Source organism: Rattus rattus, chromosome 9, assembly GCF_011064425.1.
Source record: "Rattus rattus isolate New Zealand chromosome 9, Rrattus_CSIRO_v1, whole genome shotgun sequence".
Classification (NCBI taxonomy): domain Eukaryota; kingdom Metazoa; phylum Chordata; class Mammalia; order Rodentia; family Muridae; genus Rattus; species Rattus rattus.
Window position 1 is genome coordinate 94,573,140 of NC_046162.1, and position 23,432 is coordinate 94,596,571.

General features: G+C 51.4%; 1 protein-coding gene across 4 annotated transcripts in view; it reads right to left on the reverse strand.

Annotated features, from left to right (window-relative positions):
* Nucleotides 1-23,432, reverse strand: part of Rph3al (rabphilin 3A like (without C2 domains)) — a 143,431-nt gene that overhangs the window by 20,675 nt on the left and 99,324 nt on the right. For all 4 annotated transcript variants that reach the window (XM_032913606.1, XM_032913607.1, XM_032913605.1 and 1 more), the window contains one exon: nt 3,224-3,398. In XM_032913606.1, coding sequence (XP_032769497.1) covers nt 3,224-3,398 — 175 coding nt within the window. The remainder of the gene's footprint in view (nt 1-3,223; nt 3,399-23,432) is intronic.

Below are 23,432 nucleotides of genomic sequence, written 5' to 3' on the forward strand. Positions count from 1 at the left end.
AGGTAGACCCCTAGCCTTCTGAGCATGTGTGTGTGCCTGCACACACAAAGAACACACACATACACCCATGCACAGATTAAAAACAGAATCACTCATAATATATATCTATTGCTTACCCTTCCCCTACATTTCCAAGAGGTCACAGAAAGGAAATGAGGGAGGGCTAGCATGTGAACAGGAGAGGGTGGGAGGCATAGGTGCGAGAGCCCAAGCCTTGGGGTCGGGGAATAAAGGTGGGGAAGAGGGTCGCACGCAGACAGAGGCTGGGTGATGATGGTGCTAGTCTCAGCTCCATGCCTGTGGGAAGAACTGTGGGCAGGAGGGGACAGTGACCTGGAGTCCCTCAAGGCCCGGGGCCAGGAAGAGAGCCACTCAACTTCTATTGGGTTTATCTAGCATCTCATGGACCAGAGACACTGTGATGCAATGACACCCTCCCCCCCCCACTCCATCCCCCTCCCCAGCCTCCTTTGCAGTCTCAGAATCAGGGGCATGGCTCCCTCACTTGCTTGAATATCTGTGGAGCATCTTGTCTATGTTACTCCGAGTGCTATGTGCTAAGGTACTGGCCTACTGAGGACAGATGGGGCCCTGCCACAGGACTTTTCAGGGTTGTAGGAATGGTGCCCTCAAGATGGCTACTCTGACCCCTGAGCTCAGTCAGCCCAACTGTGGTGCTGGAACAGCTATGTGCACTAGCTTGCCCTGGGTCACTGCCACAGCTGTGAGCATAGCTAGTCGCTAAATTCCTGGTGGGTGAGGGTGAGGAAGTCACTTGCAGAGCTGGAAAGCACTGTGGGGATCCAGTCACCAGAGGATTGGACGTGGAGACGGGCTACACTCTCAACCCTGCTGAGGGCTGTCAGCTCCCTAGAGTCCAAGAGCTACACAGGGGCCAGATCAGCAGCCTCTGCCGGCTCCCAGGATTCCTTGAGGCAGGTGTGACAGGAGCCCTGACCAGGGGCTACCATGGATCTTGAGGCTACCTCAGCTACCATGTAGGGAGGGACTGGAAAGCCCCTTACCACAGTCCATAGCTCAAGGCTGTCCCTAGATAAGGATGGTTGGTTCCCACACTCGAGCTTGTCTAGTCTGTTACAGGTAAAGTAGCCAGAGTTGTGCCCTGTGAGGACATGGTCAGACCAGGGGCAGCCTGGGGACTGTCCTCAGCAGGAAAGCAGAGACTGACTCAAGGCGGCACAGAAGCTGCCCGGCCACAGGCCATGGCAGCTGAATTCAGAGCACACGCTAGCTGTCAGGCTCTTTGAAGCCGCGCTAGGCAGCCCTGCCCTGTGGTGTCTGCACCGACATGACTCTACTGCCCTTCTTTCTTTGGTTCTCCTTTGTCACAGCCACTAGCTCTTTTTCCGACTTCAGCTCCGTCTGTCCGTCCTGGCTCCACATACCCCAGTGGCCTCCCTCAGTGTGAGTACAGGTGCCCCACAGATGACATCAGCAGCTGTCCCTCCCTGCCCCGCTGCCCATGCAGCACTCAGGGACCATATGGCTCCAACAGGCCTGACATAGCAGCCTGAGGGCTCTGCACCTCAATACCTCAGAGGGAGAGCCTCTAGGCTGCCTGCCGATTCCAAGCGTGAAGAGACGCTGGCCTCCTCCCCTATGTGTCTCCACAGCTGAGGAGGTACAGGGAGTACTGCTATGCCCGGGGTATAGTCGTGTCTGCTGGTGAGTGTGTGTGAGCATATGTACCAATCTACACGCATGTGAACATGTGTGAGCGTGTATACCTGTGGAGGAGTGTGAGTGATATGTGCGCATGTGTGTGGGGATGCGCTGATTGGGAGCGTGGGTGGTGAGGACCCATACAATGGACGCTCGGGTCCTGGTTGTTCACACATGCCTCAGGCCTCTTCACAGCCACTCATAGCAACCGTCTGACCCTGGTGGTCCATTAGCTTCTGTTTCTAAGACCACAGACCTTAGACTTTCTCTAGACAGTGGGATAAAGATGTACCCAGAGAGAGGGACAGGGTGGAAGATGGTCAGGCTCAGTGGCTACGACATCCCTGAGTCAATGTCCCAACCGGGCTGTTCCCCTTGGACCCCCTACATATGAGGACCACCTCCTCCCCAGGCCAAGTCGTCACCTGCATTCAGTCCTGCACCCCACACACTTGTCTGTGATGTCAGGGGAAAGCTAGGCTTGGCTGTGAGTCATGCCAGGAAGAGCTGCAGGCATCAGGTTAGAGGGAGGCACAGCTGTGAGGAGGGACAGCTGTGGCAGTGCCAAGTGACACGCGGACGAAAATTACCTGAGAAGGGACAGCCAGTACCTAACACGGTTGTTTGCAAGGGTGACTCACAGGGGTCTGGCCTCCTGGGGCCTGCTGCCTGGTGACCTTTACTTTTCTATCACAAACATGTGTTACCCTTTTGATAAGGAAAAAACAGCACACGCGACATGAAGAGAGTCAGGTCACCTCCCAGAGCCCTTCCAAAGCCGCTGCCAGGCCTGTGATCTTGAGGCTACCTCTTCTGAGACAAGTTACTAGCAGGTGACCCCCTCACTCCTCTGCCCCCGTGAAGTGTGGCTACTACAGGGCGTTAGAAGTCAGACGCAAGGGGAAGGACCTGCTTTGGAGCCCAGCTCTGGCCCTGCACCCTGGGCCTCAGGCTTTGTGGCTCTAAGATGGTGCCACTGAATATTTATTCTGAGAACCTCCTGCTGCTTGTGTGAGACCAGGAACTTGAAAATAAAAACCAGAAAGAACAGCACAGAGTCCTCTATGGCACAGGAAGCAGCAGTGGCTGCCGGTCACAGTGGGGCACACACCCACTTCAGGATAGTCACCACAGATACCAAGTAACCCTGCTCATTAGGGCCCAGGGTCTCCCTTTCCTGAGAAATAAAACAGGCAAGGTAAAGCGTGCCATGGGCCTGCTTGAGACAGACGATCTGAAGACCCCTGCCGACTGACTAAGGGCTGGGGATAGCTTACCGGTGAGACGCTTGTATGAGGTCCTAGTATGTGCAAGGACCAGGGTTCCACAGACACAACGCATTCTATCCATGCAGAGCCACAGTGCTGCTCCTGCCACACCCGCAGTTACTGTCCTACTGGGCGAGCAGTTCCTGAAGGGCCCTCTGACTGTGTCTCTGTGGATGAGCAATCACTCTGTTTGAGGTCAGAGATGCGCTCTGCTGAGGAACACCTTGGGACTGAGGACTACAGGAGCCCCATGGGGGGCACATGGTTCTTACCTCTCCCTCGGGCCCACGTGTAGACACGGCTGACTTCAGCACTCTGAGGCTGCGGTTCTGTGGGCTCCATAGGCAGAGGTCGGAAGTGGGGATCATCAGCCCGGCCAGGGGTTTTCAGGGGCAAGATGTACTTGGGGAGCCCTTTGTAGAACCAGGCCCCTGACCTCTTCCAGACCTGTGAAGGAGAGACAAGTGCTTAGAGTACTGGAAGTTGCACCCATCCCTTCCCTGTGTGGTACTCTCCATGCAGGCCTACTGTTCTTCATTTCCTGTTTATCAATAATGTGATAGGGACAAGAAAGTGAGATGCAGGACAGAGAACAAATTAGAATTCTCCTCAGTCGGCCAATCCAGGATGGACACATTGCAGTAAGTCCTATGAACTCTTCATCTATCCATTCCATCCATCATCTATCCATCTATCTATCCATCTACCAATCTATCCACTCATTTATCTATCCATCCATCATCCATCCATCCATCATCCATCTTTCTACCCACTTACCCACCTGTCCATTCATCATCTATTCATCTATCACCCATCCATCCATCATCCACCCATCCACCCATCATCCATCCATCCATCATCCATCCATCCATCATCCATCCATCTACCCACTTACCCACCTGTCCATTCATCATCTATTCATCTATCACCCATCCATCATCCACCCATCCACCCATCATCCACCCATCATCCATCCATCCATCATCCATCATCTATTCATCCATCATTTATCCATCCATCATCCATCCATCCATTCATCCATCATCTATTCATCTATCCATCCATCTATTCACCCACTCACCCACCCATCCATCCACCCACTCACCCATCCATCCATCATCCACCCATCCACCCATCATCCATCCACCCATCATCATCTATTCATCCATCATCCATCCATCCATCATCCATCCATCCATTCATCCACCCTCTCTTCATCTTTCCATCCATCCCCCCCCTCCTCCATCCATCCATCCATCCATCATCTATTCATCCATCCATCCATCCATCCATCCACCTATCCATCCACCCATCCATATCCATCCATCCATCCATATCTGTCCATCCATCCATGGTCCTGTTATGTAGCCTAGGTTGGTCTGGAGCATTCTCTTGTTTTCACTTCACAAGTTCTATAAGACTTGTGTGTACTGTCATGCCCAGCTCACCTCCACATCTATTTTATCACCTTCTCTTGCTTCTCTCTGCACAGTGGGATCACAGCAGGGTAGCACCTTAGAGCTTGTAAGGAATGTTATGAATATCATCCACCCACTGCTGCATCCATTGCTACTGTGTCTGTCAATCACCCACCAGAATCCAAGAGCCTGCCTAGCTCCCTCCTGCCCAGCCTGATCCTTGCCCACCTCCAACACACAGATGCTCAGCAGCTGACCCATTCCCATTCACCTGGGCTGGGATCCCTTCCCCAGCTGCCTCACCTGCACCTTCTCCTCTATGGAGGCTGAGGCTGAGGCTGAGGCTGGACAGGACAGATCTATCCAGTCTCCAGCAGCTGTGAGCAGCTCATCCGGTGCCTGCTAGTCATGGCGCCTCCCATGATCCTATGCACAGGCTCCAGTTTCTCAAGGAGAATGTTCCTGGGCCTTCACTATTCTAAGCCAGCATCCCTCTGGCTCCTCTATCACTGTCCCTCAGAAGAGAGGACCAATAATACTACAGTGTCTCAGGCTTGGTGTAGTTGCCTCCAGAGTACAACCAGGATCTCTTTTCCCTGCCTCAGTTTTGTGCTTTTGAGGCCCTGGTCTTCCCATGAGACCCTTCTATTCCACACTGCCAATAGAGCTTCTCAGGGCTGGTGCAGAAGGGCAGATAACACCAACTGTGTCCTATCTCTTCCCCTTGGAGAAGATCTGATGTAGGAAGAAGTGAAGAGATCACCCCAGAAAGTTGAGAAGGTTGAGAAGGACACCCCAGAAAGCTGGGTGGATCCCTAGAAGTTGAAGATGTTCACTCTTGTCCAGAATAGGAACGAAAGCCAGGAGCCCTCTAGGAATCCCTCTGAGCCCTGTCATTTCCAAGATGGCCACCCTGGTCCCCCTTTCTTGCTCCCCATTGAAAGAATCAAATGAATCGAGTCGCAGTTTGATTAAGGCAGAATCAACTGCAGCTTCTACCTGCACCGGTTGTGTGGCACTGGATGAACATAAGCCTCTCTGAGCTTCGCTCATTTCATTGGTGAAATAATTCCTGTGGGTTGGGAGTGCCCAGCACCGGATCCAGCCTGCAGCAGGTGCCTTCCCCTAGAGCTCTGGGAAGGGTGACAGGGGGCTTAAGGAACCGCCAGGCTAGGCCATATCACAATATCTGGGAGCTTTCCCTGGAGGGTTTCTGTGCAGATGTGGAAAAGACTGGAATCTCCAAGAGCCTCAGATTAGAATTCAGAGCAGTAACTGAGATAAGGCCCCCAAACCCTTAAAGCCTACTTCAGAAACAGCCAAGGGCTACATAATCTCTTTTCCTAGGAAACGAATGTTCGCAGGGTATTGAGTAAGGAGGAGGGGAGGGAGGGAGGAGGGCTGGGGTCACCTTCTGAGAGAACACCCAGTCTTGGTAGGTGCCTTGCAGATATTCAGACTCAATCCTGGGGTCCTCACCCAGCTGTTGCGTGATGTGGACACACAGATCTCTTGGACCTTCAGCTCCCGCCCCTCACCCCCCGCCCCCCAGGCATATATATCTGGGATGGTGCTGTCTCTCGGAGTGGCCAGGAGGATCAGACCCATGAGTGGACTTAAAACCTCAAAGCCCTGCAGTAGGTGCAGGACAGCCACCTGTAGAGCATGGCTGCAATCACTACTGTCACCCTTTGTGACAAGCATCTACAGGCCAAATGTCCTATTTGCAAGGAAGAACCCAAATTCCAGGGTTGGTTGACTGTGAAGATTGGCTTTTTTTTTTTTTTAAAGATTTCTTTTATTTATGAGTACACCATAGCTGTCTTCAGACACACCAGAAGAGGGGATCAGAATCCATTTCAGATGGTTGTGAGCCACCATGTGGTTGCTGGGAATTGGACTCAGGACCTCCATCCCAGATCATGTGCATTTGGGAAACCCTAGGATGAACTAAGCCGTCATGGTACGGCTTCTCCGAGCTTTTAATGTACAAACGTGCACAGCATTCTCCAACAGGACAAAGGTAGGACCATGTTACCCTCTTAGAATCTGCTTGGCTAGCTTTCTAGCCACCCCTCTCTGTGCATGAATCAGCATGTGTGCACATCACACCCACACACACACACACATGCACACGCACAAGCACGTGCTTTTTATCCCAATCCCATCTTTGGCCTGCACCGTACCCTATTCTCACCCTGTACCCCCCCTCACTCCCCACCCCCACCCCATCCTCACCCTGCACCCCTCACTCCCCACTCCACCCCATCCTCACCCTGCACCCCTCACCCCACTCCACCCCATCCTTACCCTTTTACCCTCACCCTCTTCCCTCCCCACCCTATGACCTGCTGCAGAAATTCAACTCCAATAACAAGCTGATCGCACCCTGCACTTGCTGAGGGAAGAACAGCTAGTTCTCTAGGTAGACAGGGGTCTCATGCTCTGGCCTGGGGGCCATGGGACTTCTGAGTCCACAGCATAAGCCTTGTGTGCATCACTTGACTACTGCTCCCTGGGCAGAAGGGCCTGGCTTTGGATGGCTCTGCTGTGGTTTTGTTTCCTAGGTGGTGCTAGGAGATGAAACCCAAGGCCTTACGCGTGCTAGGTAAGCACTCTACCACTGGGTCTAACCTGAGCTCAGTCTCTCACACAGTGTGGACACGGGGAGGACTGTTCTGCAGAACCCCCATGAGCAAACCTCCTGCACTTTAGTTTGTTCTGGACTGGAAGCTTCCTACTCTAGCAGAGGACTCTGGTTCAATTCCCAGCACCGACATGGTGGGGGAACAACCTGCAACCTGTCCCACAATGGAAGGAGAGAACCAACTCAGACGGGCTGTCCTCTTCCCTCTCTATGCATCCTGCACACAAAGTAAAGAAACAAAAATGTAAACACAAGTCTTGCCACAACAGGCACCGTAGCTCCAGGGATTCCCCAGTGCCTAGAAGGGAGTCAAAGAAACCTCTACACCTTATCAATTGTTCCGCCATCACAACAGAAAACAGGCTAAGATAGCAGCACACACACTGGTCTAAAATCCACGATGTGCAAGAACAGGACGTCTTCCTCCTCCCAGGGCATATGGCCCAACAGTTCCCTGAGGAAGCTTTGCTATTGACCCCCATTTTCCACATAGGAAAATCGAGGCTTCAATGCATTCAGCTATTGCCCTAAGTCAACAGAGCATTGTATTGTTCTTCAGACAGAACCCTGTATCCAGGCGGGTCCTTTCCCCACCGTGGGTCATGACGATTCCTCAGTGTTAGTAAGAAACGGTCTCTACCAACACTGCAGTGTCTGCCTACCGCCTCCAAAATCCCGGGGACTGTGTTCAGGTCCAGACCGATGAGCCCAGCCCCTGCTGAGGATGCTGGGATTGTTCCCACTGTCTTACTCCTGGGAGCAGGGTCTCTTCACAATACATTCATCAGATACTTGTTGGCTACAGCCTCAGATCATGTTCCAAGATCTGAGGCACAAATACACATTCAGATGAGATGCCCCAGGAAGGAGAAAACCTACTGTGTGCACAGAAACATACAGGTCAGGTACCCCGAGGTCTGTACCCTTGCCAGGTCCTGAGGTCACCAAATGTAGGTGCTGCAGGTTGGACAACAGAGTCACCCTGCTGTCCCTCTTTGCCTTTGAGCCCCTGGCATCACCCTTCACTTTCTCTCCCAGAGTCTGCTTGTTTCACCTACCTCCTGTTAGTGGAAGCATCTAGAGGCTAACCTGTGCACGTTGAAGCTTTCCATTTCAGGCTGGTGATGGTCCCACTGTGTGTATGTGTTCCACTGTGTGTACGTGTCCCACAGCATTCTCTATAGCAAATGCTCGTCTGTCCATAGACACTTGGGTTCCCCACACCCTGGGGCTGGTCCTTAATTTGCAACTGTCTTCCCCACCAGGCTTTATCATCCAGGAAGGAGAGACATAGCCATCTGCTCACCACCGGTCCTTCCAGCTCCTAACACACTTCAACACACATTGATACGAAACAGCCGCTACTCAGTTAAACAACGAAACTGAGGGTGTGAGTGCTTTTCTGGAACATACCCCAACCTGCAGGGCCAGTCCTCTTCCTGAGGAAGTGGTCTGGTATGCCAGATAAGTGCTCTGTCACTGTGCCATGTCCCCAGACTTGGAAGTGGCCTGGTGGCTTCTTATTGTTCTCATTGGCCAAAGGGAATTATTATCTCAAATTCAAAGAGCGATTAGAGGAAGTGTCTAGCAAGTGTGCTGGTGGAGAGCAAGCCCCAGACATCTCCCCGACGGTGCCCGCTCCTGCCCTTTCTGCTCCCTGGCGTGGCGCAGCCACTAGAACCCATGCTTCGGCCCTACCGTCTACCACAGTTCTGTATCTCTGCCCCACCTCCCTGTCGGAATGCTCTCATCAACAAAGTGCTTTGTGAAGAAATGAAAAAGAACAGAGGATTTAGAGAACAAAGCTGGGCAGTAAGTATCAGGAGGGTTGAATAACTCCCCAAAACTCTACAAATCTCACCAACTTTATACCAGCACCTATGCCCACAGACACGACCCTCCAGGCCAGCCTGGCTTGTATCTGCCCAGCACTCAGTGGGCTGATCTGTGGCTAGCCAACGGAATGTCGTTTCTGAGAGATTCTGTCATCCAGCTGGGTAGCCCCATGGCTCACCCTGCCACTCAGAATGGTCAGAATACTGGACTAATGCGGGGAGAGGCAATTCCTGAGCTCCCCACCCCATCAGAGGGTCTGGTCACAGGTTCGTCACTCAGCACAGGACGTGTGCCTGTGTGCATGTCCACCAAGCACACTGTCAGTGTTTTGAGAATCACCCTCTACACGACTGAGCGGGTCCGGCAAGGTGAATGGTGGGGATGCGAGCTGGGCCAAGTTCTGAGCAGCAATCCCATCCGTGCCTGACCATGCACATCCTGACCTTCTCTTACCTCAGTGCGCCCCGACTCTACAACCCGCTCAACAATGGCTTCCAATCATGTGATATTTGCCCAGGCCCATCACTCACTGTACAGCCACTTGGCCCCTCCCCAAGGATAGGGTCAGGACAAACTCTCCTTGCAATCTAACCCCCACCCAAGGCGAGGCCCACAGGTGGGAGAGCAGTCCCCTCTCGGGAAGCTGAGTGTCTCTGCACAGCTGCACTCTGCTCCCCACGTGTGGTTTGTTGTGATAAGGCCAGCAAAGCAGCCAGCCTTGAAAATGCCATTTAATGAGAAAAGACCCACGCTGCTGCCACGGTGCTCGTGGGGGGTGTCTGGCTGCATTAAATGCTCCCCCCATATCACTGCTTTGTGCTGGGTTTCTAGGTTCGCGATACCATTCCAGCTCACGCGGCCAACCTGACAGCAGATATTGATGGACATTAGCCAAGCTGTTCCCAGGGAATTTTAATTACCACAACAACAATCGCTAATCACGGCATTTCCTAAACGGCTGTGGCTGGAGCAGGTGGAAATTGCCCAGGCTCTGGTGGAAGGAAGGGGACAGGCTGGGGAGGTGACTGTTGGCAAGGATGGAGGAAGGGCGGCTGAGAAGCCCCAGTCTGCCCATTGCTTAGCTGGTGTGACCTGGGTTGCACACCTCAGTGTTCCCGGTGTGTCTCACTGACTTGACTGGCTTGCCCGTACTCTCTGACCCTCATCCCACAAATAAAGGAGATGGGGCCATCTGACCTTGGCACATGCTGTTCCTAACACTTGTAGGGCCTGCAACCAGGTCTCCCATAGGACATGCACATTCCCAGGGAAGTCATTCATGCCAGATCTTGCAGAATCAAGGCCCCTTTGCTTCCAAGGCCATAGGGTGCCACTCGGACAAGGTCATGCTTGTCTCTTGTTTGCATGTCTGCCCCCTGCCCCCCCCCATGCCCCATGATTCTGTCTTTGTCTCTATTGCCTTTGAGATAGGGTCTCACTGTGTAGCTCTGGCTGGCCAGGACTTTGCTATGGAGACCAGGCTGGCCTCAAACTCCGAGATGGGCCTTCCTCTGCCTCCTGAGTGTGGGGATTAAAGGTGTGTATCTTCATGTACAGCTTTGATCATTCTTTTGACTTGGACCCTAAGCTCTTCAAGGCCAAGGCTGTGCCTGAGCCATCCCCGAACTTCGTGAGGAACCTGCTATGTGAGTAATGGACAGAACGGATAAAGTACAGCAAACAGTGCATGGGCTTGTATCTTCTGCTACACAAGCTCCAGGCTGACCCAGCCTGGAAAGCAACAGGAACTGGCCCATGCCAATACGGTCCTTTTAATGCTGTGGTCATTTTAAAGGTCTACCTGCTATGGTAGAGGAGAGACGGCTTGCCCTAATCTGACTTGAGCATGCACATGCATGCATATACATATGTACATACATACACACTTATATACACACACAGAGGAAGAGACAGACAGAGGCAGAGTGGTTGAGTGAGTGAGCTCTGGTCCCCCGGGAGCTACCAGAAAAACTAATCTTCACAACCCTGCCTCCTGCCGTCCTTCTCATACCTTGCAGCCAAATACAGCTGTCTCCCCTCCTTTGAACATTATCTCAACTCTTCTATTATTTTCTAACCTTCAAACCTCTGTAGATGTTCCTCTTTCCTTCTTCCAATGAGTGCTTACTTCACTAGTGGGAAATCACTTTTATCTAGAACTTTCCAGAGAAAGAAAGCCTCATCTCTTTCTCTCCACTGTAAGACATAGACTTGTACCATGACCACCTCTGTACCTGCCTGTTTCCTGGTGGGTGGGAAGTTCTGAGACAACAGGAACCACCCAGAGGTCCCCCCACCCCCGATTCAGGATAAGAAGCCCCATGAAGAGCTCTGTCACAGCAACCCAGTGTTTTCTCTCCCCTTAGTACCCTCCACCCAGGTGCCAGACAAGACCCCATGTGAAGGCCCTGGATCAGGAAATACTCAAGGTAGCCCACCACTGTGGCTGGCACCTTCCCTTGGCAGCCTGGTTGGCCCCATTCCTCGTAATCTGTAAGTAATAAGCTCATCTTTTCACAGTATCAGTCAGGCACCTCTGTAAATTAGGACTTGGGTACAAATTTTCAAGCTTGGATTAATGGCAGGTAAATGAGCATGGGGGAGGGAGCATGGAGGAGGGAACATGGGGGAGGGAGGGATGGGAGCCTCAATAGCCACAGCTCCCAGGGTTGGGGTGGGGGATACAATATATGGAAGAGGGGTGTCAGGAGGCAATATCGAAGAAAGTTACAAATGTAATTAAAGTGCTAAAAATATTAAAGTGATTAAAAATTAGGAGGCGAGAGAGGAAACAGAGCAGTCGAAGCCAGGCAGCTCCTCACCTCTCACAGCATGAGTCAAGAGCGGGCATCTTGTGTTGATGAATCACACAGAGCATGACAAGACCCAGCACGTGAACGCCAGCCGCCAGCCACCGTGGGCTAGGTGAGGCAGGCCTGGTGTGCGGCTTCCTCTACTGGCTGACACTTGGCCAAACAATTGGCTTTTTTCCCCCTCCCTTCTAAACCACATTGCACTCCTCTGATTAAAGTGAAAGCATAAAGGGTCTGTAATTGAATGTTGATGTTATTCAATCCTTGGGCTGCATGGCAGGCATGTGGGGAGCTGGAGTGTCTGGCTGGAATACTGAATCTGGATGTGGCTTCAGGGAGAGAAGCTAACGGCGCAGGAGAGGAAAGGAATGCAGTAATTGAAATGTATTTTGTAAGCGGAGCAAGATAGGAGAAGATGTGACCCTCTAGCACATTGCTGTCCCCATCCAAGCCACCGGGAGCCAGGACTTTGACAGTGAGAAGCACAGTGAGCTAAGCTGAGTCTAGAGGGAGGAAGGGGCAGGGCCCAGGGCATCACACAGCTAGAGAAAGGCACGGTCTTTCTGAGGCTGCTAGATAGTATCTTGTGGCTAGGTTTCTGTGGCGATAAACTGGGTATGAAAAGCCACAGGGAGGGGCTGGAGAGATGGCTCAGAGGTTAAGAGCAGATACCGCTCTTGAGAGGAGCAAGTTTTGGTTCTCAGGTGACTCATGACTGCCTGTAACTCCAGCTCCAAGGGATCCAACCCCCGTGAGCCTCCTAAGGCCCCTGCGCACACTCAGCACACAGGCACACACGACACACACAATAAAAAGAAACGAATCTTCAAATGGCAAAGCTGTGGTGAACCCAGCCCCTTCCCCTAACTCAGTGACCCAGATGTAGTACTTGCAATGTGGCTCCCACAATCCCTGGAGCTTTCCCTCCCACAATCCCTAGGGCTTTCCCTTTTTCAGCTGGGCCTGGCAGACAGAGCACAGCAAGGAAACAAAGGGCTGCCGTGCCATCAACATGGTTTGTGCCAGAACCTGCCATGACCATTCACGAGTGACCGTGACTGCTCACCCGAGGAGTGGGCTTCTGGAAGCACCCCAGGCACTCAGAGATGAACTACAGTGCACACGCCAAGAAGAACAAGGATCTTCCATGTTGTGCCTGTGTGCACCTGTCCAGAAGAGTCTGAGGAGACACTGAGCATGCTCTACAACGTGCCTGTGTCCCTGCTTCCACGTGCATCAGCTCGGATGAGAACTAACTTCTGAGTATCAAGATAATAAACCAAAACAGAGAGAAAGAGAAGAAGTAAGAAAGAAAAGCGTCATTGAGCCTCCTGTCACCTGGATTTGGATGCCTTTCAAAGACCCATGAGCTAAAGGTGTGGTCCCCAGCGGTGCCATTAGGAGGCGGGAGGAACTGTAGTGGGGCCTAGTAGGTGGTCTTCAGATCAGTAGATCCTTGAAGCAGATAGTGGGTCTGCAGCCCCTTCCTCTTCCGTTTTCTGCTACTTCCTCTCAGAGGCATGAAGACGAGAGGGCTGTCTAATCGCAGCGGGAGATCACGATGGTGAGCCACCATGAACCTTTCTTCCTCACAGGGTGGTCGTGGCACCTGTTCATTACAGTAACAGAAAGCTGACTTGCATGGCAGCCATGTGGGGTGGGGTGGGCTGATGGGAAGGACACACTTCTCAGTTCTCTTCTGCTAGAAATCCTCTGTTGCTCAAACCAGGCCAGGCCCAAGCAACCTCACAGTTCCAACCCTGAATCACCGCTGACCCACGAACCTTCAGGCTTGTTCAAGTCAGACAGAGACTTGGATTTCCTAAGGGGATACTGTAGGGTGGGTTTTAACAGTATTCTCAGTTATGTTGTTTTTTTTTTAAAATATATTTTAACGCACATGCTCTGTGTGTGTGTGTGTGTGTGTGTGTGTGTGTGTGTGTGTGTGTGTGTGTGTTTATGTGTGCATGTGCACATAGACATGTGAGTGTAGGTGTTCCTGGAGGCCAGAAGAGGGTGTTGGGTCACCTAGCGCTGGAATCACAGATGACTATGACTTGCCTGACGTGGGTGCTGGGAACTGAACTCGGGTGCTCTGTAAAAGTACCAAGTGCTTTTAATCACGGAGCTATTTCTCCAGCCCCTCAGGATTTCCTTTAACAATTAAAATAAAACCACGCCTTTATTATTTCTTTTGTGTGTTGTGGGGTGTGCCACAGCTCGAGTGTGGAGGTCAGAGGGCTGAATGCAGGAGTCAGTTCGTTCTTTACATGATGTGGGCTCCAGGGATAGAACTGATTATCAGGCTCAGCGGCAAGCACCGTTGCCAGAGAAGCCATCTTGTCAGACCTTGCTCAGGCCTTTTCCTGCTCTGAGCAAGAGTGTAAAGTGGGTAACATGGCCTGGTGGCCACATTTGTAGCCACAGAAGCACATGTGGAAGAGGTTGGATCCGCCCTTCTTAGGGTCAGCACGGCATCCTCTCTGTTCTTTCACTCGGTGGGACTGTGGTTCCATCGAGCAGAAGCAAGAGAAAAACACCCTCAAACGTGTGGTGGCTCGGCTGGCTTGGAGGGACAGAAATAAAAGGTTCCAGGGCCAGAGGGTAGGGGAGGGAGACCACGGTACCAGAAAACTCAGTGCCCAAAGGGAAAAAGGCAGGGTTGGGTTTATATCGCTGACATGAACAGAGCTACGAAATATAATAATATAAAAGAAATTACGTTTAAACAGTAGCTATAAAAGAATCGGGTGACAGTTAGATCTGAAGATCCAGACTGTATCAGCGAAAACCAAACAGCTACAAATAAAACCCCGTTCTTCGTGGTGGTGCAGGAGTTATTATTCTATTCTAATGTAAATGATAAAATAAAATTGCTCTGAATAGTCAAAAAGTCATACATATATAATTTGTATCAATCAGTAAGTCAGTCAATCATCTATCAGCAACAACTAAGAAAATTAAAACTAGGCAGGTTTGTCATTTTAGCACACTTAATTTTCTTACTTTTTTTTTTTTTTTTTTAAGACAAGATCTCACTGGGTATAAGGGAATAATATACTTTTTTTTTTTTTTTTTTGGTTCTTTTTTTCGGAGCTGGGGCCTGAACCCCGGGCCTTTCGCTTGCTAGGTAAGCGCTCTACCACTGAGCTAAATCCCCAGCCCCATAATATACTTTTAATACCAGCATCAGGGGGAGGCAGAGGCAGGCTGATCTCAGTGAGTCTGAGAGTTCCAGGACTGCCAGAGCTACACAGTGAGACCCTGCCTCAAAAACAAAACAAAACACAAGGCCTTGTATGTAGCCGTGGCTGTCCACCCTAATGCTTGGATTAAAGCCATGTTATGCCACATCACATCCAGACATTTTTTCTTATCCTTTTTGTCCCTGTTGCTTTCTCTCCCACTTCCAGACTTGGGTCTGTGTGACTATGTGTGAATACATGTATGCATGGGTGCACTTATGTTTGCAGATGCGCACGTGTGCATGGAGGTCAGACGGTCAACCCCAGGTATGATAGCATTCCAGGGAACTGGTTGCCTTTCTTAAAACATGTATTATGACAGCACACATGTGGAGTTGGTCAAGGACAATTTGCAGGTGTCAGTTCTCTCCCTATACCACGTGGGTTTCAGGACTTGAACTTGAATGGGCAGACTTGGCAGCAAATGCCTTTACCTGCTGAGGCTTCTTGCTGGTGCTGGCTACCCTGTTTCTTGAGAGAGAGTCTCTCACTGGTTGGCCAGTGAGCCTCAGGGAGTCTCCTGTCCCTGCCTCTCCTTCCCTGAGATTAAGTCATTCTGCCCGGTTTGTTTTACATGGGTCCTCACTCATGCCCAGCAGGAACACTCTCCCCAGCCCTTCTTTAAGCTTCTCAGTGTGGTAGCTCATTTGTTTGGATAGAGTAAAGTTAGCCATCTTTCCTTGCTGCTTGCTTTCTTGCCTCTAGGGAGGGAGCAGAGGGTATTATTCAGATAGCATTTATCAACCACCTCTTGTGTGTTCAGACTGAGCTGGGCAGGGGGTTGGCAAAGACCAAGTGTTCTTGGAGACGGACTGCTTCCCCCTCCCAAGTGAGCCTTCCCTCCTGTGCAGGGCCCTCGGTGTTCCCACACAAACTGGAGTCTGTACCCCTGGGAGGGGTGTGGGAGAACCAGGGCCACTGGGCAGGGTTGTCAGCAGCCTTCCCCTGGCTGTTTCCCTCCCTACCCGGACAACTCTGTAGCTCTCATCTTCCAAAAGTGCCAGCTCTCCTAAGGTGTTAACTAGAGGCTGAGGCCCCTCCCACGGGCGATTAGCACATTTGCATTTTGAAGGATAACACTTTTTTTCTTTTCTTTTTTCTTTCTGGGGTTCTGCGGTTCTGGGGATGAAGCCTTGTCTGAGGCCTGTCAGGCAATGGCTCAACCACTGAGCTGTCCATCCCTTCCCTTCAGCAACACCATCAGGCTTGGGATAATAGTTTAAAACACATTGTGTGTGTGTGTTTGTGTGTGCGTGTGCATGTGCGTGCATATGTGTGTGTACACTCGTGTGTGACTGTGTTGGTGAATCAGGAAGAAAGTTCCACCATGCTGCTGCCTCCCCTGAACCCGGGTTCAGCCATCTGGAATGTAGGCTCTCCTGCTCCCTGGGTCTTCCTGGTAGATGGCTGTCTTTTCTCAGGGTTCCCTACACTCTATACCTGCTGTGCAGAGCCTCCAATCTCACCAGGACACTGGGAACTAAGGCAGAGAGACCCCACCCCCACTCCCCAGGGCGCTCTGTCCTCTGGACCATGAGGGCAGGAAGCTGAGCTCAGCTCGCTGGAGTCCTGAATTCCCCAGGTCTGAGCAAGCCTCCTCTTCAATTCAAGTGGGCTTTGAGCACCAGGGCAGCCTGGGAGACTAGCAGCTGCCAGCACAGCGGAACGGAAAAGCTGCAGTGAGGGAAAAAAACCACTGTGAGGGTGCTGACTGATTTTTTTTTTTTTAAGATAATTCAAACACCGTGGCTGGATTATTTCAGAGCGAGGGGGAGCACTCTGCTCTGGCTTCCATGAGGCAGCCTTTGGCGAGGGGCTGTTTCTATAACAATTATCCACCCATAATAAACAAGGGGAGCTTGCCAGTGTCGTGAAGCAGTGGCACAAAAGGTCCTGTCCCTGCATCAGGAGTAGGCTTGCTGGACCTGGCTCAGCCCTATCTCTCTGTAGCCTTGTTGCCCACCTTCAGGAGTATCCCTCCAGCCCTGTATCCCATGCTCTCTGGGATGTGGGAGGGTCCTTGTAAGCCCCCACCCTCTGCAAGGGCCACCGCCCCCCTCTGGTCCGCAGTGGTGTCTCCGCCCTCTGTGGCTGTTCCTGCCAGCTCAGCAAATCCACAGGGACAAGGCTCTCTGCACCTTCTATAGACCATGGATTGGCAACACTTTGAAAATGCTTCCCCTTTCTCTGAATTCCTAAGTATCGTGGAATCTCTCTGAGTCCACACACTGTCCTCCCCTCCCACTTCTGCCACAGGTCTCGGGGAGCATGCTCAGGTGGTGTTTGGAGGGAAGCCACGCTCTGGCCCCAGATGGAGTGGGCTGCACACCGGAAATGAATAGAGGCTGTGAGCGGAAAATTGCACAGGCCAATTATAGCAAGCCAGGTCTTCTCAGAGGAGCTTCTCGATTCTGATTCAATTCCCAGAACAACAAATATGCCAGTGTTTAAACACAGTCCCAGCCAAAGCCACACTACTGGCCCCTGAGAGGACAGCTCTCAGGTGGAGGTGGGGGAGAACAGGGGACTTAAATGCTGGGCCTTGCTCCTCAAAGGCGCCTGCGGTCAGTGTGAGCACTTCATTTTCAATCTCTTTTGCTCCTCTTGGGAAAACCTTTTAATTCTGAGGCCCCTCTATCTTCCTTACTCATTGCCCCCCCCCAATCCCACTTTTCTGGGACATCTTACAGATTTCTCTGGCTAATTCAAGCTTCCTATTTTGTGTGATTTGGGGGATTTCACATTGTCTCTAGATGTGTACTGGTGACATGCACACAAAGTTTATTCTGTACACAGCACTATGCCGAACCTTTTTCATATAAACTCATCAGGAGACCTAGTATTACTGGATGGGGAATGCCCCTAGATGGGAGAGCAACACTAGGCATTCCAGGGTCACATGACAGCTCTCTGGTCCTAGCAGTGCCACCTTAGACTTGTCACCAAAGGTCCCAATCCTCCACTTAGTTGCAAAATGGGGTCACTGATGCTCACCTCTGAGCCTTGTGTCAACCCTGCAGGAAGAACGTAGCGAAGGGTATCTATCCTTCCTGCTTCCCTGTGTCACAAGGACTTCCTGGCAGCCCTATGTGGTATATGTTTGAAATTGTTTCTTTAGGAAAGGAAATGGGGTATTACTCCAGGGCTAGGCACCACCTAGGAGATCAATAAATACTTCCTAAAGCAAGGGTCTACCCTCGACTCCCTAGTCCCCATCTGTGAGACAGCTGGCAGCGGGAGGGGAGCAACTGTGCCAGCCAGTGCCATTTGGCATCTGAAAAACAAGCTGGAAGCTTGGATCACATTTTATTCAAGTTAGCGCAAGAGAGAGAGACCAAATTCAGATACTCCCTAAAGGCACAAGTATGACAGAGCCAAACCATGACCACACAGGCCTGACAGATAGGGTGGGAGGGAGCAGATGGGTGTAACACCAGGATGGAGTCATACCAGCTGAGATCACAGGTACCACGTACTTTGCTGTAGTCAAGGTAAATCTCGCAAAGGATAGGGTCCCCAATAATGCCAGCACCCAAGCATATTCCTAAGGGTGACTTAGTAACTTGAAGCACCCAGTAAACGACATAACTAATGAAGATTTGTGACCCAGGGACCAACCTCCAGAAAGGACTATGCTGACCTACTGAGTACTGAGGCTTTGGGGACCATACCCCAGTACTTGCCTCAGGAGACCTCAGCACTACAAGGTAGGGAGCCTCAGGTCTATGGACATGATATGCACTAGGGGTTTCCACTGTGTTGTTCTGGTCTTTGCTCAGATGCCCATGAGCCTCCCCATTATACCTGCCTCAGGTCTATGCTAAACCCAAGCTTCTGGAAAGGTCCCAATGATGTCGCTTTCACTGTCACCTTGACTGGATTTGGAGTCACCTAGGGAATGTGGCTGGGGATGTATCCACAAGAGTTTTCTAGAGAGGCTTAACTGAGTGTAGGCAGTACTGTCCCCAGGTCAGGGTTCCAAGTCGATAACAATACTGGGCACCATCAGAATTCTTTTGCTTCTTGACTACAGACACAGTGTGGTCAACCTCCTCACATTTTACCCTTGTCTTCTCAGCTGTGGTGACAATAAAAATCTACAACTGTAGCCATTTTTTAGCTTTACAGTTCAGTATTGTTAAGTGCATACACACGGCTGGGCCTCCACCCTTCCCCCACAGGACTCTACTCACCTCCCAAACTGAAGCTCCATCCGGACTCAACGTCACACCAACGAACCCACCCTCAGCACCAGTAGCCGCCATTCCCCTTCCCATCTCCCTGGGTTTGCCAGCTCTAGCTACCTCTCTTGAGAGGAATCCCACAGTGTTTGTTCTGGTTTCTGTCACCCAGCATCTTAACCTCAGGGTTCCTCCCTGTGGTAGGCTGTGTCACAACGTCCAGGCGTTAGGAGGCCACATGAAGCGAGTGGTGTATGTAGCACATTTCACTTAGCCTCTTGTCCTGTAGGCACTTGGGTGGTGTCCTCCTTCAGCCACTGTGAACACTGCTGCCACGCATATGTGCATGCAGTATCTGTGCGAGCCCCTGCTTTAACCCTTGACATTTCGCCAGAATAAGTGGCTATAAAAACCCACCATCTGGAAATGCTAAACAAAGGGGTGATTCTTCAGGAATATCTGGAGAAGCTGCCACACTCTTCTCCACGGCAGCTACACGTCCTGTATTTTTGCCAGCAGTGCACAGTGGTCTGGTCCGGGTTTCCCGCATCCTCACCAACACTGGGGATTTTCTGCTGCCTTAGGGCAGCCACCCTGATGGGTGACATCCTCGTTAGTCCTGCTCCCTCCACCTTGTTCTAGTTTCCTTCTCAGTATCTAACAGATTATGTCATTCGTGCCAGGTGGTTTTCATGTCAACCTGACACAAGCTAGAGTCATCAGAGAGGGGGAGTCTCAACTGATAAAATGCCTCCATAAAGACCAGACTATGGGCAACCCTGTAGGGCATTTTCTTAGTGATTGATGTGACAGGGACCAGCCCACTGTGGGTGGTACCATCCCTGGGCTGGAGGTCCTGTATACTATAAGAAAGAAGGCTGAACAAGCCCTGGGGAGCAAGCCAGTAAGCAGCACCCCTCCGTGGCCTCTGCATCAGCTCCTGCCTCCAGGTTCCTGGCCTGTTTGAGTTCCTGTCCTGACTTTGATGATGGACAGTGATTTAGAAGGATAAGCCACAGAAACCCTTTCCTCCCCAGCTTGCTTGGTCATGGTGTTTCATTGCAGCAATGGTAGCCCTGACTAAGCACCCTTCCATATTTACTGGCTTGCTCATGTTTTACTGTACGTTTCTCACTTGTGCTAAATGAGAGCTCAGGAGAGGGATGCTTGGATGCTTTGCCCATTACTGTTTTCTAAGGGCCTGAAACTGTACAGGCACAGAGCAAATACCCAAGGGTGTTATGAAGGAAGGAAGGAACAAAAGAATGAATGAATGAATAGAAGGCAGGCTTGTTAGAGTGCATTTTGGAGGAAGACACAGCTAGCTTTAACTCCTGGCTCCATTAATCACTCCTTGGGGTCTTTGGGCAAGTGACCTTTCTCTGAGGTTCAGCTATTCCATCTGTCAAGGGGACAAAGTCCTCTAAGTCCCTTGCTGGGCTTCTGTGAGGAAGATGGACGTTCATTCACTCCTTGGATGTGACCAACATCTATTGTCACTATTAGCTGTTCTGGGGTGTGTGTGTGTGTGTATGTGTGTGTGTGTGTGTGTGTGTGTGAGAGAGAGAGAGAGAGAGAGAGAGAGAGAGAGACAGAGACAGAGAGAGACAGAGACAGAGAGAGACAGAGAGAGACAGAGACAGAGAGAGAGTGTGTGTGTGTGTGTGTGTGTGTGTGTGTGTGTGTGTGAGAGAGAGAGAGAGAGAGAGAGAGAGAGAGAGAGAGAGAGAGTGTGTGTGTACAGTTAGCACAGAGGACTATGTTAGGGTTGTGATAAAGTTTTTCCCTTTGGGATCTGTTGGAGTCTCAGGGTAAAACTTCCTATGCGGGGGCTCAGACTGGCACTTCAAACAAGCTACAGGAAGGTGGGAGTGGGTCAGTCTGTCTTCGAGGATGCTACTGGTGGGGGCGTCCAGATAGGCAAACTGCTCTGGGACCTGGTGGGTGCCAGGAGCTTCCTCCTGCTGCCACTTGTGCCTGTGTGGGAGGCTACGAGATAGCTGCCACAGGGGGCTGTGTGACGGAGCCGCGGCAGCGTGGGAGGTGACCAGCAACACACTGAGGAAGTGTGGCCATCCAGGTCCCTCAGGAATGTCGCTACAGCAGCCGAGAGCAAGCCAGGGACAGATGGTAGGGTACTCAGGCGGCCACCTGTCCCAGCACCAGCCACCCACTCCTCAGTGCGTTCACCCGGCCTGTGAAAGGGGCCCTCAGGCAAAGCTGTTTGCAGCAAGAATCCAAACTGCGGGCGATGGAGACATCCAGCATGGTGAGGCAGATGGCAGCCTGCGGTGACACAGGCTGCCAGCCAGGGAGGCAGGTGCTGAGGTGCTGGGCTCAGCAGTCACAGGCAGTTTGATGGGAACGGGGGAGGGGGGTGTCCCTGATTCTCTTGGTCATCTTCAGGCTGTGAGGTTCAGCTCTGCCAGCGGATGACCCCATTGGAGTACCACTCGCCTTCATCCTGGGTGGGCTCCAACAAAGGGCACTTCACTTTTCCTATTCTCAGATTTCTTTACAGTCAATCAACAAACAGGAGAGCGAGTGAGGGATGTGGGTGTACCCCGGGTTCAGTGGGCTTGTGGGGTCCCCCCCAGTCAGGATCACCAGTGATAAGATTGGGAAGCAGAACAGAGGTATGTTTCTGGGTTGAGGCTGTGGAATGGTCAGAGGAGGCACATTTCTTTGCAAAGTCCCCTTTGGATCAAAAAGCATTTCTTAAACACCTTTCTATGCAAACCACTGTGGGAACCTCAGCGTGTGTCAGCCCGTGCGGGCTCTGCCTGGGCCTAATCAGGGTTGTGTGTGTGAAAGCACAAGAGACTTCCAGGGTAAAGAAGAGTGCTCTAATTGTACTAATCAGCTTTCAATTACTTACTCATTGCTGTTCACCCCCTTCTTAGCTCATCCCCTTGGATAACAAAGCCTGCAGCTTCAGCTTCTACCTGTTAGAGGCTGGGGAACGGTTCCAAGAATACAGGGGGATCTAGATTCTAATTAACCTTTCCACTGATTGCAGGACAACTTTGGGTGAATCATGGCTTTTTTTTTTTTTTTTTGGCTTTTGTTTTTGTTTTTTTTGATGGATGGGGAAGAAAGGCTACACAGTAAATGAATTTTCAGTTTGCTACCTTTATTCTCATGTTTAGAGCCTCCAATACGGTCTCATCCACCCCCAAGTGACATACTGATGGAGACCTGTGAGAGGTGGAACTGGAGACCCCCAGCAGGAGTGAGCAGGGCTGTAGCCAGGCTCGCCCAGCATGTGATGGAGGGGATTAAATGTGTGATGTCACACCCAGACCTGGCCCAGCAGAGCTGTCTGTGGCACACGGAGCCATCCTTTGTCTTTCATCCCTGCCAGCATCCTCAAGAGATTCCCAGACATAGCTGGGCTGGCAACGTAAACTGTATCTGGGATTTACTTCAGTCAGGCTCCCACCTCGGGGAGCAGGGCCAGGGGGTGCCAAGGAGATGGTGCACACAGGGTCTAATGTCCTTAGGTTCTGACCCCTCTCTAATGGCCACGGAGAATCACAGGTGCCACCTCTGAGGTGTAGTGTCACAGGTAAAAGTTCCCAGCAGACAGCGGGGTGAGAGGTTGTTTCCAGGTCAGCCTGGTGTACAGGTTTGGCACATCGGAAGACTAACGATTGTGTGTATGTGTGTGTGATGGGTATGTGTGTGATGGGTGTGTGTGTGTGTGTGTGTGATGGGTGTGTGTGTGTGTGTGTGGGTGTGTGTGTGATGGGTGTGTGATGGGTGTGTGTGTGTGTGATGGGTGTGTGTGTTTGTGTGATGGGTGTGTGTGTGTGTGTGTGTGTGTGTGATGGGTGTGTGTGTGTGTGTGATGGGTGTGTGTGTTTGTGTGATGGGTGTGTGTGTGTGTGTGTGATGGGTGTGTGTGTGTGTGATGGGTGTTTGGGTGTGTGAGGGTATGTGTGTGTGTGTGTGGGTGTGTGTGTGTGTGTGTGTGTGTGTGACAGGGACAACACGGACTTGAGCCTAGGAAAACTGCCAGCAGTGGGCAGGGCAGGGACAATTCTGGAGACATCAACTCATGGGAAACATGGAAACTGCATTCATGAATATGTAGCCGGGTTTCAGAGAGAAACGGAGAGCCATTCAGTGTCTTGAAAAGATGAATACTGGCTTGGGAAACTGAGCCTGGAGAACAGACCAGGTGGGCTGAGGCAGGAGGATTGAAAGCTAGAGGCAAACAAACAAATAGTAACCCCAGGGGAAGGCTGTGGAATTGGACAGGAAGGGACGGAATGGGAATGGGAGAGAGGGGCAGCATCAGTTGGCTTCTCTGGAACATAACTGGGAATCACATGAAGT